This window comes from Phallusia mammillata, chromosome 5 (genome assembly GCF_965637545.1).
Source record: "Phallusia mammillata chromosome 5, kaPhaMamm4.hap1.1, whole genome shotgun sequence".
NCBI classification, from domain to species: Eukaryota; Metazoa; Chordata; class Ascidiacea; order Phlebobranchia; family Ascidiidae; genus Phallusia; species Phallusia mammillata.
In genome coordinates, this window is record NC_137256.1 from 18,112,347 (window position 1) to 18,127,357 (window position 15,011).

At 35.7% G+C, this 15,011-nt stretch overlaps 2 protein-coding genes across 2 annotated transcripts; one reads left to right on the plus strand and one right to left on the minus strand.

The window, feature by feature from the left end:
- Nucleotides 1-482: 482 nt before the first annotated feature.
- Nucleotides 483-4,800, minus strand: LOC145230572 (uncharacterized). The gene is made up of 7 exons (XM_080096019.1): nucleotides 4,090-4,800; nucleotides 3,697-3,785; nucleotides 3,313-3,378; nucleotides 2,996-3,170; nucleotides 1,938-2,002; nucleotides 1,763-1,864; nucleotides 483-1,512 (listed from the first exon to the last, which is right to left on the minus strand). The coding sequence occupies exons 1-4, from the start codon at nucleotides 4,187-4,189 to the stop codon at nucleotides 3,054-3,056; spliced, it is 372 nt and encodes a 123-aa protein (XP_079952145.1). The 5' UTR covers nucleotides 4,190-4,800; the 3' UTR covers nucleotides 483-1,512; nucleotides 1,763-1,864; nucleotides 1,938-2,002; nucleotides 2,996-3,053.
- Nucleotides 4,801-10,165: 5,365 nt separating this feature from the next.
- LOC145230431 (uncharacterized) lies at nucleotides 10,166-14,269 on the plus strand. The gene is made up of 5 exons (XM_080095857.1): nucleotides 10,166-11,501; nucleotides 11,970-12,014; nucleotides 12,362-12,415; nucleotides 12,594-12,788; nucleotides 12,944-14,269. The coding sequence occupies exons 1-5, from the start codon at nucleotides 11,312-11,314 to the stop codon at nucleotides 12,979-12,981; spliced, it is 522 nt and encodes a 173-aa protein (XP_079951983.1). The 5' UTR covers nucleotides 10,166-11,311; the 3' UTR covers nucleotides 12,982-14,269.
- Nucleotides 14,270-15,011: the final 742 nt, after the last annotated feature.

The following is a 15,011-nucleotide window of genomic DNA, read 5'->3' on the forward strand; positions in this document are numbered from 1 at the left end:
AAATTTAATTGTGTTTGTTTTTTGTTTATTTGTTTTTGTGTCTAATGTTAGTGATTTTATAAAGTGTTTTATTATTATGACTGGTACAATTTTAAAATTTGCTTTGTACGATGATGTGAAAAGTAAATTGTGATTGTGAGCATTCTATCATGCTAAAACAAAATTAAAGCCAAAGACTTGTTAAACAGTTTTCTGGTGTAACTACCCTACGCGTTTTTTTCTTTTTTCCTATATCTAACCTAAATTACTTTCTCTGTTTATTTTCATCTTCGTACTGTCAAGGTGCTTCCTGCTTAGTGTAACGCACTAAAACAGAAAGCATTATAAAATGTGTTAAGAAAAAACAACAGTGCACTGACATTACAGGCTCTTATTTCCGTTCATCCTGACATATGTCACACTATCGTCCTTCAAACTTACATTAAAAGCTGCTGCCCTTGTGAAATCACCTTTTTGCACAATTTTGCACGAGTTTCATAAAGTCCAGATAAGTCGGCGTTTAATGTACACATTTGTTACGTTTCAGTGGTGCGTTAAAAAATCCAATCAAAAACAATCACATTACGTTACACAACGTACAATATTAAAAAAACATAATGACATACCGCGGCATTACATTTTTATCAATAAAAAAAACGAATAATCATTAATGCAAAACAAGCTTTAACAATCGTGATAATAAACAAATACTGAGCAATAGCTTTTTCTACACAAAATCACAAAGAACGTACGTTTTAACAATTACTTTTGATTAGCATTTAACAACACAACAAAATTCGGTTTATACCACATGAAAATGCAAATTCAAAAGACGTCGATAAAGGTCCCAAATTAAGACGTATTTAACTGGACGTCGGATTGACGTCGAAACTTATTCGTTTTTTCTACTAGTGGTCGAAACCTGGTACGTTTTTGGTCGAAAGTGCAAATGCAAAAGACGTCGATAACGGTCCCAAATTAAGACGTGTTTAGGTGGACGTCAATTTGACGTCGAAACTTATTCGTTTTTTCTACTAGTGGTCGAAACCTGGTACATTTTTGGTCGAAAGTGCAAACGCAAAAGACGTCCATAACGGTTTCAAATTAAGACGTGTTTAGCTGGACGTCAATTTGACGTCGAAATTCATTCGTTGATCTCCTTTCGGATGCCTATTCTGCGTCAATATTTAGTCGAAAACCCATGTCCAAAAGACGCCTGTTCTCGCCTATCGACGTCCATTTTTCGTCTGTACAAGACGTCAAATAGTCGTCGTAAGTAGTCCACCACCTTCAAGTTAAAAATATTTAATGAAAGGAAACGAAGATGTATGAAAAGACTGCGAAAAAGTAAAATGAACAACACCACTGGTCCAGTTCAACTGGTACCCAACATGAAAAGTTCAAGTGGGCGAACTTGAATTGGAGGACAAGCGACCTCCTTTTCTAGCAGGCGCATGTTTCAAGTAACCCCCAACCCAACGGCCTTTGTATATGCGGTCTCCAGCACATTTGGATGAAGTTCCAGCACTGCCTCTGCAAAAAAATGGTTTTGTAAGAAAAACAAGCAAATCTATATTATACAACATGTGACTCATGCAACAACACACGAGAGAATAGGTCAATTTTAAAATGGGGAACGCAGAAGGTAAAAATTGGGAAAGAGGACCCACAATAAAGGGCATGCAACATGTTGCTTTAATGGCAAAGCAGAGTAGTTGCCTGAAAGCATGCCTGAAATGTATACATGTAGAAAATAAATATTGTGACAAAAGAAGCAACTTACCAAGTATAACTTAATGGGGATAATAATGCGGATTTTGAAAAAGTCACTTTTCCATGCCCTCCTTGAATGTTCATGTTTGCCATAAACGAATTTGTAAATATTCTACAGAAAAGGATACAGAGTAAATTTTGTTATTGCATTAATTCAAAAGCATCTGCATCCAAAACCATTTTACCTTTTCTGAATTTAATTGACACTGTCCTTAGCCGTGTTCCTACCAATAAGTTTCAGCTGTAGTCTCTGCAGAACATTAACATAAATGGATTGTTTTCAACTGAGCAAAAATGCCTGTGTCACTGATAGCATTTGGAACAAAAAAATGAATTTTAAAGTGGATTGGAAACCACATATTAAAGGGGTGGTACTAAACACTAGGGATGGGCCGAGCCGAGCCAGAACCCGAGTACTCGGTACCGAGCATCGCTGTTTTTAATACTCGGTGCTCGGCCGAGCAGTTGCACAAACTGACCCGAACGTTAAATTTGCATAATAATGCCCTGCTAACATACAACTAGTGTCCTTACGGGTGTCTATGAACAAAAACGAATGATTTTTCAAATGTACTCGATGGTGGAAAAATGCGTACTTTATGGGCATGTACAGCTTAATAAAACACTGACGTAAGAGACCTTATAGAGCTAAAACTTAGAAAGGGGATTTTTGTGACGTCATAATGCACCGAGCGTGCTCGGCCGAGCACCGAGCATTAAAGTGAGATGCTCGGTGCTCGGCCAAACAGAACTATTGCAGTTTTGGCACATCCCTACTAAACACTGTGTGGTACCACATGTTAAGTTCTCAAAAAGCTCTTCTCATCAGCATTTTTGAGTTAATTATGAATGTACAAAAATTTTCTGTCAAAATGTTTATTTTTTGCAAAAATGAGCCATGCTTGGCTATTTTTTTTAAATATTCAGAAAACAATTTATGCCGCAACTAGTCCAGTTTGTTCCAAACCCTATTTGTTGGTATATGATGTTTCACACACTTTCCTGAGATACTGTGCAGCGTTCGGTACCACCAGATTAAAGTGTCGACATTTAAAGTTGACCAAATGTTGACTACCAATAAACTAATTTGGGTCACAAAGAGAAAAATGCATCCTTAGATATTGTATTTGTGTTTTATGACAAACTTTTTAAGAATTAATCAAAATATATTGTACTACACTAAAGTACCTTATGTGAACATTACAAATCAATTTGTAATTGGCTTGCAAACAAAAATACTTACCAGCAGGTTTTGCTGTTTTTCATTTTCAATCTGTAACTCTATTGTTTTTTAAACCCTTCTATATTACTGATCTTCTCAAGATGAAATGGATCTGTTTGGGGGAGGTGATTTCGTCCAATTCCATCAATCTTTTGTGTAATGTTTTGGAGCATAAACAATACCTTTCTTTGAAAACCTAAATAACATTGTGCTATACTGTATATGCTTACTTACAGTGCAGTATATTCAAACAAACAAAAAGCACAATCAAGACAAACCATTTTCTACCCACAAAACAAATTTTACCAATTAAAAAAAACATTAAAACTCAAACTTACGAAGTTGTGACATTGCAGTTTTTGCCGAAAGCCCTCCATTAAGGTTGGTAGAAGTTGTACTGATATCTGCACCATAAAAAAGTATAACTTGGAAGGAAACATTTTTGCACCATGATATGTATACATTCTATGCAAAAAGTAAATTGATTGCCATAAACTTGGTGGGTACCAGGGACAGGTGACTCACAGAGTTCATCAACAAAACTTATATTTAATTCTTTCATTCGATGCATGTTCTGGAAATGCAATACATTTAATGTTGGTCAACTATCGGGGCAGCACATACATGTACAAAAACACTAATGTACACATGTTCTTGGTCACTAATTAAATGAGAACATCAACCATGGAAATAATGAAGCAAAACACAAAAACTTCGTAAACCTTTTCGGCATCGAGGTAATTCATTTCTTCCTCTGGAACATCAGGAACTGATATTACCTCCAGTTCGCAGTCACCAGATTCTGAGGGTTCTTTAAACAATAATTTACTATGTAGGAGTTAAATATACAGGTTTTTAACCAGCTGTAGCAAATTTGTATCAATTTAAAAAAAAAAAAAAAAAAACTTAATTCCCATTTTCATTATTTAACATGTCATAAAGTAAAGTTGGCTGTATACTAAAGAGACACAGTGCAGATTTTATGACGTTACTTTAAACAAAACAATTGTCTTAAAACCCAAAATAATTTGTGGCTTGAAGTCTTGAACCTATTCCACATTAATTTAACAGAGTGGAAAAATGGGCCTAGCCTAACTCAAATCACCATTCTTCACCATTTATTGCACTTCTTTTATCCTGCCTCAATGGAATATCACTTATAATACAGACCGTGGCGAATATCACTATCACTGGATGATGGTGAAAACATGACATTAACTGCTTTATTCAATTTCCTGTATTGCCTCCAAAACGCCATAATCTCTTTAGACACAATAACGGTACTTCGTTAATATAAAACAAACCTGTAAACAAAAGCTAAAACTGACTTCGCCTTATACCAGTTACCAGTGCCACGTTCGGTTCCGCGCAGGGTTGCCAGGTACTGTCGGCTGGATTCGGACAGTATTTGTCTAAAAATCGGACATTTTAGGACAAAAAAACCTCAACCCTTAGCGAGAGTGTATAATTGCTAACAAGGTGTTAATATCGAGGTGCCAACCGCTATTTCTGTGCATTTACATTCCCTACACTCATAAACGCCAAGTTGTACACAAATGCAAAGCGGCGGACGTAAAATATGACGTCACTTATGCGTGCAACCACAAGAACTGAAATCCAAACTTAAAACCCAACAAACTTACCATGTTCGAAAAAAACGATATGTTTGAAATAGTATTTAGTTGGTAATTGCAACACGTTGCTGTAGCGTTTATCATTGGTTCGCAACGTTTAAAAAATGTTTCGTCAACTTGTTGCTTCATATCACCTTAGATAACCATTTATTACAATACAATCGCATTGTACACAACAATGGCCAAACATTCACTGGCTGACAATTATGTGTTTAATGTCCTAAACAAGGTACTACCCAAAACAAGTTGCAATTTTAAACCACATTTTGTCGTAAAAAAAGGTTTGCAACCTTCAAAAAATAGGAAGGAAACAAAAAGTTATTCAATCAGCAAAATTCGGACATATTAGGACAAAAAACTAGATGTCCTAATGATTTTTAGGCGTCGGATACAGCATGTGAAATTAGGCCAATTTATCGTTTTTTGTCCGATTTTTAGGCCATCTGGCAACCCTGGTTCCGCGATGCTTCTTTCTTTCTCACTGGGCTCGAAGTTTGCGCGGGAAAGAAAATACGTCACAGATTTTAAGCGAGAATAAAAAAGTCGCGCCCAATTTAAATTCAAAGTCCTTACAATAAGTTTGATGGACATCCCGGCATAAACATTGCAGCGATAACCGCTGGGACGGGGTCAAACATCAAATGATTTTTCCACTTAACTGCATCGATACCCAAGGTAATGGGGCATAATGCAATTTTCCATTAACTCGGAAATACCGTTAGCGAAACCGTTCCGAGTAACAAAATTTCGTTCCAAATTGAACAATTTCGTTTCGGAACGAAAATTTTGTTCCGAATTTTGTTCCAAGTTACAAAAATTTCTGGTATGTCGTAACGAAAATTTTTGAACAGAAAAACATCGTTAAATTGGGTGTAACAAAAAATTTTGTTACCGTATTTTTTTGTTCATTAGGTGGCGACAAAGAGAATTTTTAAGCATATTTTAAACATTTTGTGTTTTAAATCTGCACATACATGGTGAAACCATAAAAATTGAATTTCGTTCCCAAAAGTGTTAGCTGTCACAAAATTTTGATACAAAATTGTTAATTGGAAGAAATTACGTTACAAAACTATTTGGTGGAACAAAAATTTGTTACGGAAAAGTGTTAGCTGGAACTAAAATGTGTTAGAAAAGGTATTTGTTAGCAGAAAATTTGGTCACGGAAAAGTGATAGTTGGAACAAAATTTTGTTGCGAAAAGTATTAGCTGGAAACATACTTTAAGTTTCAAAATCATCGGTTTTAAACAAATTTAGCTCCCAAAAAGCTTTAGCCGTAAGAAAATTTTGTTACGGAAAAGTGTTAGTTAGAACAAAATTGTTACGAAAAGTGTTAGCTGGAACAAAATTTTGTAGCGGAAAGTATTAGCTGGAAACATACTTTAAGTTTCAAAATCATCGGTTTTAAACAAATTTAGCTCACAAAAAGCTATAGCTGCAAGAAAATTTTGTTACGGAAAAGTGTTAACTGGAACAAAGTTTTGTTACGGAAAACTGTTAGATGGAACAAAATTTTGTTACGAAAAGTGTTAGTTGGAACAAAATTTTGTTACAAAAAGGGTTAGTTTGAAACATACTTTAAGTTGCGAAAATCATCGGTTTTAATAAATTTAGCTCGCAAAAAGCTTTAGCCGTAAGAAAATTTTGTTACGGAAAAGTGTTAGTTAGAACAAAATTGTTACGAAAAGTGTTAGCTGGAACAAAATTTTGTAGCGGAAAGTATTAGCTGGAAACATACTTTAAGTTTCAAAATCATCGGTTTTAAACAAATTTAGCTCCCAAAAAGCTAAAGCTCTAAGAAAATTTGTTACGGAAAAGTGTTAGCTGTAACAAAATTTTGTTACGAAAAGTGTTAGCTGTTACAAAATTTTGTTACGAAAAGTGTTAGTTTGAAACATACTTTAAGTTGCGAAAATCATCGGTTTTCAATAAATTTAGCTCGCAAAACGCTAAAGCTCTAAGAAAATTTGTTACGGAAAAGTGTTAGATGGAACAAAATTTTGAGGCAACAAGTGTTGGCTGGAACAAAATTTTGTTACAAAAACATAGTTAGTTGGAACAAAATTTTGTTGCGAAAAGTGTTAGTTGGAACAAAATTTTGTTACAAAAATTGTTAGTTGGAACAAAATTTTGTTACAAAAAATGTTAGCTTGAACAAAATTTTGTTACAAAAAGTGTTAGATGAAACAAAATTTTGTTACGAAAAGTGATAGTTGTAAGAAAATTTTGTTACATGAACTGTTAGCTTCAACCATCCTTTAAGTTGCAAAAATCATCGGTTTTGAATAAATTTAGCTCGCAAAAAGCTTTAGCCGTAAGAAAAGTTTGTTTCGGAAAAGTGTTAGCTGGAAAAAAATTGTTACGAAAAGTACTAGTTGGAACAGAGTTTTGTTACGAAAAGTGTTTGCAAACACGCTAGACCGCACGATACTAAATACGTAATTCACATGCTAAACTGCCACTAACTCCAATTGACAGAAAGAACAAATAATTTTCGCGACAGCTTTGTATTTTCCTGGTTTTGCCGCTGGTATCTAGCTTAATCAGCAAAACTGCAGCTGCAAGATAAGCGATAAGCGTCAGGTGATCAAAATCGTTGCTTAAAAAGGGGGAACAGATTCTCAAGGACTGAACGCCTTTCTAAAGCGATAATGCTAAAGTTGCGCAATGTCACGAATGCACTAAAGTTGGTAACTGTAGAAGGCATAAATTGTGGCAGTCACAAATTCCGTGTACCCTAATAACACAACTCGATTAACATCGATCTAATGTTTGGGACAAAACTATTACGTGTTTGGCAGGTCGAAACAATACAAATGCAAAAACAGTTTAATATGTTGCATTAAGTGCAGTTAACACCAACCAAGAAATTGCAACCAGCGTTCCAGCCGGAACGTAACTTTCCGATTGTTAGCGCATAAAACTCCTTATTAAACCCTTGTTACGTCATAATTGGCGATTAGATAACAAGCGAATACAAGAGATTGAAGGCTCAGGGCTTTGAGATAACGACTCCCTGTTATCAGCGGTAAACGGAAACGATTTGGGCCTATTTAATTTACGCAAAACTTTTTAAAAAGGGGGGTCCGGATTTATTATCACATTAATTTACAACATGATGAACAGATTGAGTTGCACAATAAAAATCAGTTTTAATGTTTATTACGTCATAATCTATATTGTGATGCTTTTACTACCTGTTTTATCGCATTGTTTGCACACAATAGGTCTACAAAAAGATTGACGCATATGACTGCTAGGCTTGTAATACTCTTTTCAGTAACACAACATCTGTTTCGGGCAGTTTGAAAATCAAAAGTTTTGGCAAAGGAGTTTTAATTACATCACGGCCGCCAGTACATATATTTTAATGTGGTCGTACGGCCGCAGATTGTACAGCCTTGACTGAAAGTATGAGGAACGGTTTAATTACTATCGTTTCTATTCATAACATAAGAATTTGTATTTACAAATTAAATTTCGCTAAATGTCTGTTTAAATAATAGCTTTGAAAAGTAAGAAAAATTTAGTTTTATCAAAAAAATCTAAAAAAATACTACAATTGTTATTGACTGTTCGTGAGCCGCATGCGGCCGACGGGCCGCGAGTTTGACAAGCCTGCTGTATCTGACTGCAATTTGGAGTTGGCCAGTGAAAACCGTTTAAATTTATGTCAAACCGTTCGTGTTTTATAATCGAAAGGTGTTTGTCTGTATGTCAGCGCGCCTTAATTTTTACGGTCGTGACCTGCGAATAATGATGATGTACGCTTCTGAATTCCGATTTACTCATTGGAATGTCCTGAAACTTTGCATGCTGTATCTAACTGCAATTTGTAGTTGGCCAGTGAAAACCGTTTGAATTTATGTCAAACCGTTCGTGTTTTATAACCGAAAAGTGCTTGTCTGTATGTCAGCGCGCCTTAATTTTAACGGTCGTGACCTGCGAATAATGATGATGTACGCTTCTGAATTCCGATTCACTCATTGGAATTACCTATAACTTTGCATGCTGTATCTAAGTGAAATTTGGAGTTGGCCAGTGAAAACCGTTTGAATTTATGTCAAACCGTTCGTGTTTTATAACCGAAAGGTGCTTGTCTGTATGTCAGCGCGCCTTAATTTTAACGGTCGTTCCTTGCGAATAATGACCATGTACGCTTCTGAATTCCGATTCACTCATTGGAATGACCTATAACTTTGCATGCTGTATCTGAGTGCAATTTGGAGTTGGCCAGTGAAAACCGTTTAAATTTATGTCAAACCGTTCGTGTTTTATAACCGAAAGGTGCTTGTTTGTATGTCAGCGCGCCTTAATTTTAACGGTCGTTCCTTGCGAATATCTAGCATGTACGCTTCTGAATTCCGATTCACTCATTGGAATGACCTGAAACTTTGTATGCTGCACCTGACTGCAATTTGTAGATGACTAGTGAAAACCGTTTGAATTTATGTCAAACCGTTCGTGTTTTATAACCGAAAGGTGCTTGTCTGTATGTCAGCTCGCCTTAATTTTTAACGGTCGTGACCTGCCCAAAATGACCATGTGCGCTTCTCATTTCCGATTTACTCATTGGAATGTCCTGAAACTTTGCATGCTGTATCTAACTGCAATTTGGAGTTGGCCAGTGAAAACCGTTTGAATTTATGTCAAACCGTTCGTGTTTCATAACCGAAAAGTGCTTGTCTGTATGTCAGCGCGCCTTAATTTTAACGGTCGTGACCTGCGAATAATGATGATGTACGCTTCTGAATTCCGATTCACTCATTGGAATGACTTATAACTTTGCATGCTGTATCTAAGTGGAATTTGGAGTTGGCCAGTGAAAACCGTTTGAATTTATGTCAAACCGTTCGTGTTTTATAACCGAAAAGTGCTTGTCTGTATGTCAGCGCGCCTTAATTTTAACGGTCGTTCCTTGCGAATAATGACCATGTACGCTTCTGAATTCCGATTCACTCATTGGAATGACCTGAAACTTTGTACGCTGCATCTGACTGCAATTTGTAGATGACTAGTGAAAACCGTTTGAATTTATGTCAAACCGTTCGTGTTTTATAACCGAAAGGTCTTTGTCTGTATGTCAGCTCGCCTTAATTTTTAACGGTCGTGACCTGCCCAAAATGACCATGTGCGCTTCTCATTTCCGATTTACTCATTGGAATGTCCTGAAACTTTGCATGCTGTATCTAACTGCAATTTGTAGTTGGCCAGTGAAAACCGTTTGAATTTATGTCAAACCGTTCGTGTTTTATAACCGAAAGGTGCTTGTTTGTATGTCAGCGCGCTTTAATTTTAACGGTCGTTCCTTGCGAATAATGACCATGTACGCTTCTGAATTCCGATTCACTCATTGGAATGACCTATACCTTTGCATGCTGTATCTAAGTGAAATTTAGAGTTGGCCAGTGAAAACCGTTTGAATTTATGTCAAACCGTTCGTGTTTTATAACCGAAAGGTGCTTGTCTGTATGTCAACGCGCCTTAATTTTAACGGTCGTTCCTTGCGAATGATGACGATGTGCGCTTCTCAGCTGCATTAAGTCTTAAATTTTGGAACTGATATTCTACGTCATAACATTACTGTTCACATAAAAATTCGCTAATGTAGCACTAGATAGTCTGTAAACACTGCATTCCTCTCAGCACACAATCAAATATTCACTTGTTTAGAAGTATGAAAAAAAGTTTCAAGTGCACTGGTTAAAAACAAGTACTCTACGACAGATGTAATCAAAGCATGAACTACAGAAATTGCCAAAGATTAGAACAACAACAGAAAGGATCACTTTTAACAAAATCATTTAAAGCCATGTGCAAAATATGGGTGTACGTTATCTAGTGATGTGTTATGTATTCTATTAAAATGATGAAATCTATCACTGTTTCGTGTTTGTTTTGTGTCATGTTCATTGTACCTTGATGTGTGTAATTTTGATTGGAATGGAAGCAATAATTTACCAACCAAAGTATTTTATCGTTTTGTAACACACCTTTTGTTACAACTTTTGTTAATGCTATAGCTAATGTTGCAAAAAAAGGAATATATTCTTTAGAATCATTTTGAACTAGCTATGGGACGTCTTGACAATAATTGATGAGTCAACAATATGCAACTTGCTGATTCAGCACTTATTGTCACTGTAAAAGCCTACGCTCCGTTGCGTCATCTACCACAAATTCAGAAAGAAACAGAAAGAGAAACGTGAACAATATGTAAAAGAAAAAAGTAGAAAGAAGCTTAAGGATCTCGACACACCAAAGAAATCTTGCAATATGAAAACAACAACAAGATCACAAAAGAAATGGACAGGATCCGTCAAACTAAGTTTGGAAACTTAAAAAAAAAAACAATTGGAGCTTTTGTTGGGCGACATTTTCTGTCGTGTTATATGCAGACTAGGATGCAGGGGTGGAATATTTAGAGGAATGAGGCGAGATGAACTGTTAGGAAAAGAGGAAACTGCCCAAGGAATTTTTCAATTTTAGTTGAAAAGCAGAAAGAACAAAATCGACATGGTTGCATTGTTTTGTCCAAACTTGAATATGATCACCTCAAGGTTGCATCTGACCATGCATGGGCTTTTTTGAAACATAAGCCGGGAGAGAAATCTCAAGCTTTTCCGTCATTGGTTACTGCTGGTGCTGAAATGGAAGCCACTACATTCAATAGGCTTTTCAAACTGGTTTCTATCAACGTAAATGGCAGTTTCAGCAACTGATGTCAGAAAAGTAATAACAACCAAAATGCGAGATGCTCCAGCAGAAGTTCAAAAAGCAGTTGCCAGGGCCGAGGGGCACTCAATCGAAATGGCAAATGGGGTGTATGACTTGTCTCATCCTTTGGAAATTGTTGAAACAGCTAGGATGGCTATGGAGGAGGTGGTTTCAAGTAAGCACCCATTTACTAATTCATTTTCAACTACCCAACAGGATTTTTCTTCAATAGTTTCTGTTTCGCAATTTGGTCAGTTAAAACCTTTTCATCATTATATTCTAGATCAGTGGTTCTCAAACTGTGGTACGCCAGGACTTTTCCGGTGGTACGCGAGCAGCTCCATCATACCTAATTTAAGTCTGAACTAAAATTGCAACTTAACTGACCCGATTGATCAGTCCTGGTTTGGGCGAAACTTGTGTCTTGTACAGTCTTTTAAAATTACGGAATATGCTAAACTATGTCAGGGCGAGAAAATGGGCCTATTTCTTGGTCTATCCATTCAAACAGGTTTTGGAGGTGGTACGCAGTGATAAAAAAAGTTGTCAGGTGGTACACGGTCCGTATAAGATTGAGAATCACTGTTCTAGATGATATAAGTATGTTTTAATTTGATATTAAATAGTTGTTTGTTTTGTACAGAAGATATATCTCAATCTCAATCGGATCAGGAGTCGTCAGAATCTGGTATGTATATGACTTACATACTACAATCAATGTTAGACAGGCATTTACATGTTATAAGTAAGCACTCTAGTTGTACATGGTGTGCCTGCCACCTATACAGTCATTCCATAACGACCATTGGGGTAATCTAACTTTATATTACATTATACAAAAGCAGCAATGCCAATAAATTTGACATAAGAGTCACAACTCAAGCATCTTCCTGCCATAAGAAGGAAATTTTAAACTAAACTCTGCAAGAATTTTGACTGTTATGTCAAATATATTGACTTCGTTATTTTTAGAGTTACGCTTATTTTGCACTAACTTAATATTATACTTGTCTAATTTCATTTACTGTGTCACAGAAAGTGGAGAAACAATCGCAACCACAACGTCAGAAAATCAAAAACTCAGCACTGGTAGGCTTGCGTTTTTTGCTTTTAGTATTTTATTTATGTCAATGCAATTTTAATAACTGACAAGTTTACTTGATTGCAACCAATCGCTGTCATGAACTACCTCTGAACATAGTGCATTGAAGTTGTCGTAGTCATGGTAGTTATAATTGTATTTACAATTATTTATATTATGTTGCAGATGAATCATTGTATATAATGGTTCAGTTTGTGGACGATAATGAAGTTTTACAAATTTTTCGAATCTCTGACTTAAAAACATTGGACAACAAGAAATTTAAAGACTTCTCTCAAATTCCTGAAGATGGTTTATGCAAAGCGAGGTGGCCAGCAGACAAGCTGTTTTACAAAGCTAAAAGAATCCAACAGTCGCTATGTAAGTTTACTAGACTTGAACTTTTTAAAGCTTAGTAATACCAGATACAAGTAGGATAATTGTAACAGCCTAATGACATCCCATTAAACGTACATGAAATAATATAAAATTGCAATCTTTCCAAGAAATATTAATATTTTTTTGTCTACTTCCAGGTACACCAACTAAAGAAAAATGCAGCTCAGATTCTTGAAGCATCACCAAAAAAGAGAAGACTTTTCTAAATTATTTAAAATAACATGTCATGCAGTTACATTGATTCTGTAAAATAACTTTTTTCTATTCTTATATTTTCTATTCATATTTCTTACTGTAGTTGATAGTGTGTGATGCAGCTTTAAAATTACCTAATTTATTGACTGCAAAACAAACATACATTTACTTACATTTTACATGTCCCAAGCTATTTTGGAAACTTAAACCCATTGCATTTCTGTTTTGCATTGCCATTAACCTTATTATCTTAGTGAATGTTTCCAATGTTCAGTGTTCATTTTCATTATTTTTGTGCTTAATCATTTATTTTCATCGCTGTATGTTCTTTTTGCAACAATGTTGTTGAAGCCCGAAGCCCAATTTTAATATTGAATGTTTCCAATGTTCTTTTTGCAACAATGTTGTTGAAGCCCTAAGCCCCATTTTACTATTGAATGTTTCCAATGTTCTTTTTGCAACAATGTTGTTGAAGCACTAAGCCCCATTTTACTACTGAATGTTTCCAATGTTTGGTGTTCACTTCCCATTTTTTGTACATAATCATTTATTTTCATCACTGTATGTTCTTTTTGCAACAATGTTGTTGAAGCCCGAAGCCCCATTTTAATATTGAATGTTTCCAATGTTCTTTTTGCAACAATGTTGTTGAAGCCCTATGCCCCATTTTACTATTGAATGTTTCCAATGTTCTTTTTGCAACAATGTTGTTGAATCCCTAAGCCCCATTTCACTATTGAATGTTTCCAATGTTCGGTGTTCACTTCCCTTTTTTTGAAATTAATCATTTATTTTCATCGCTGTATGCTATTTTTGCAACTTTGTTGTTGAAGCCCTAAGCCCCATTTTACTATTGAATGTTTCCAATGTTTGGTGTTCACTTCCCTTTTTTTGTACTTAATCATTTATTTTCATCGCTGCATGCTCTTTTTGCACCTTTGTTGTTGAAGCCCTAAGCCCCATTTTACTATTGAATGTTTCCAATGTTCTTTTGCAACAATGTTGTTGAATCCCTAAGCCCCATTTTCCCATTGAAAACTTTCACTTCATCAAAATTCCGAACTAATAAACACATAAAATTAATTTAGCTGTGCGGTTTGAATGCTAAAATTCGCAGACCTCTACCTCCATCTAACGGTTTTTCGTTGACTTGAAAAAATATGTTCCGAACAAAAATTGTAACATTATGTGGTCGTTAGAAACCGTTACCTATGCTAACAAAAATTATGTTACAAAAAAAAATCTCGTTCCGAACCATTACGTAGGGAGTAGCTGGAACAAAAGGCTTCATGGAATATTTTGGCGATGTGAAGAAAAACTGTTTCTTAACGCAGAAAATCCATTTAACTTGCACTGAGTCTAAAGTACAGTATTTTTGAACTCGCAAAAACAGGATTGTTGAAAAACATCGTTGTCGCGACACAACTTTATGCCAAGTTTTCAATGCCCCGGACTCAAATCACACAAAATTTGTCGACGGAAAATATAACATAGGCTATAAAAATGACGTTGAAAATCAGTTACAATTTCTACGTGTAAGGACGTCGATAACTAGTTCATAAGCGACCGACCGAAAATCTCCTGATTTTTGACCTTTATTGGATGTACTTCAAAAGACCATAAAATGACGTCGAAAATCAGTTAAAATTTCTACGTTTAAGGACGTCGATAACTAGCTTATATGTGACCGACGTGAAATCTACTAAATACCGTGTTTGCTCGATTGTAAGCCGCGGCTTATATTGTTTTTCAGCTGCCGTTTGTGCGGCTTATAATCGAGGGCGGCTTACAATCGAGGGCGGCTTATATTTTAATTTTATACCGAAATTATTTCTACACTCCAAAATGTTAAATTATTTGGGGTTCAAAACAAGTATGCGTGTACAGATTATACTTCAATACACGTTCGGTCGGGTACAGTTATCAACGTAGCAAACAGATGGGCAAATAGTCATACCAGATAACAACAGAAAGATTTACTAAGAAACAATCGTATTTAAAATTCCAGGG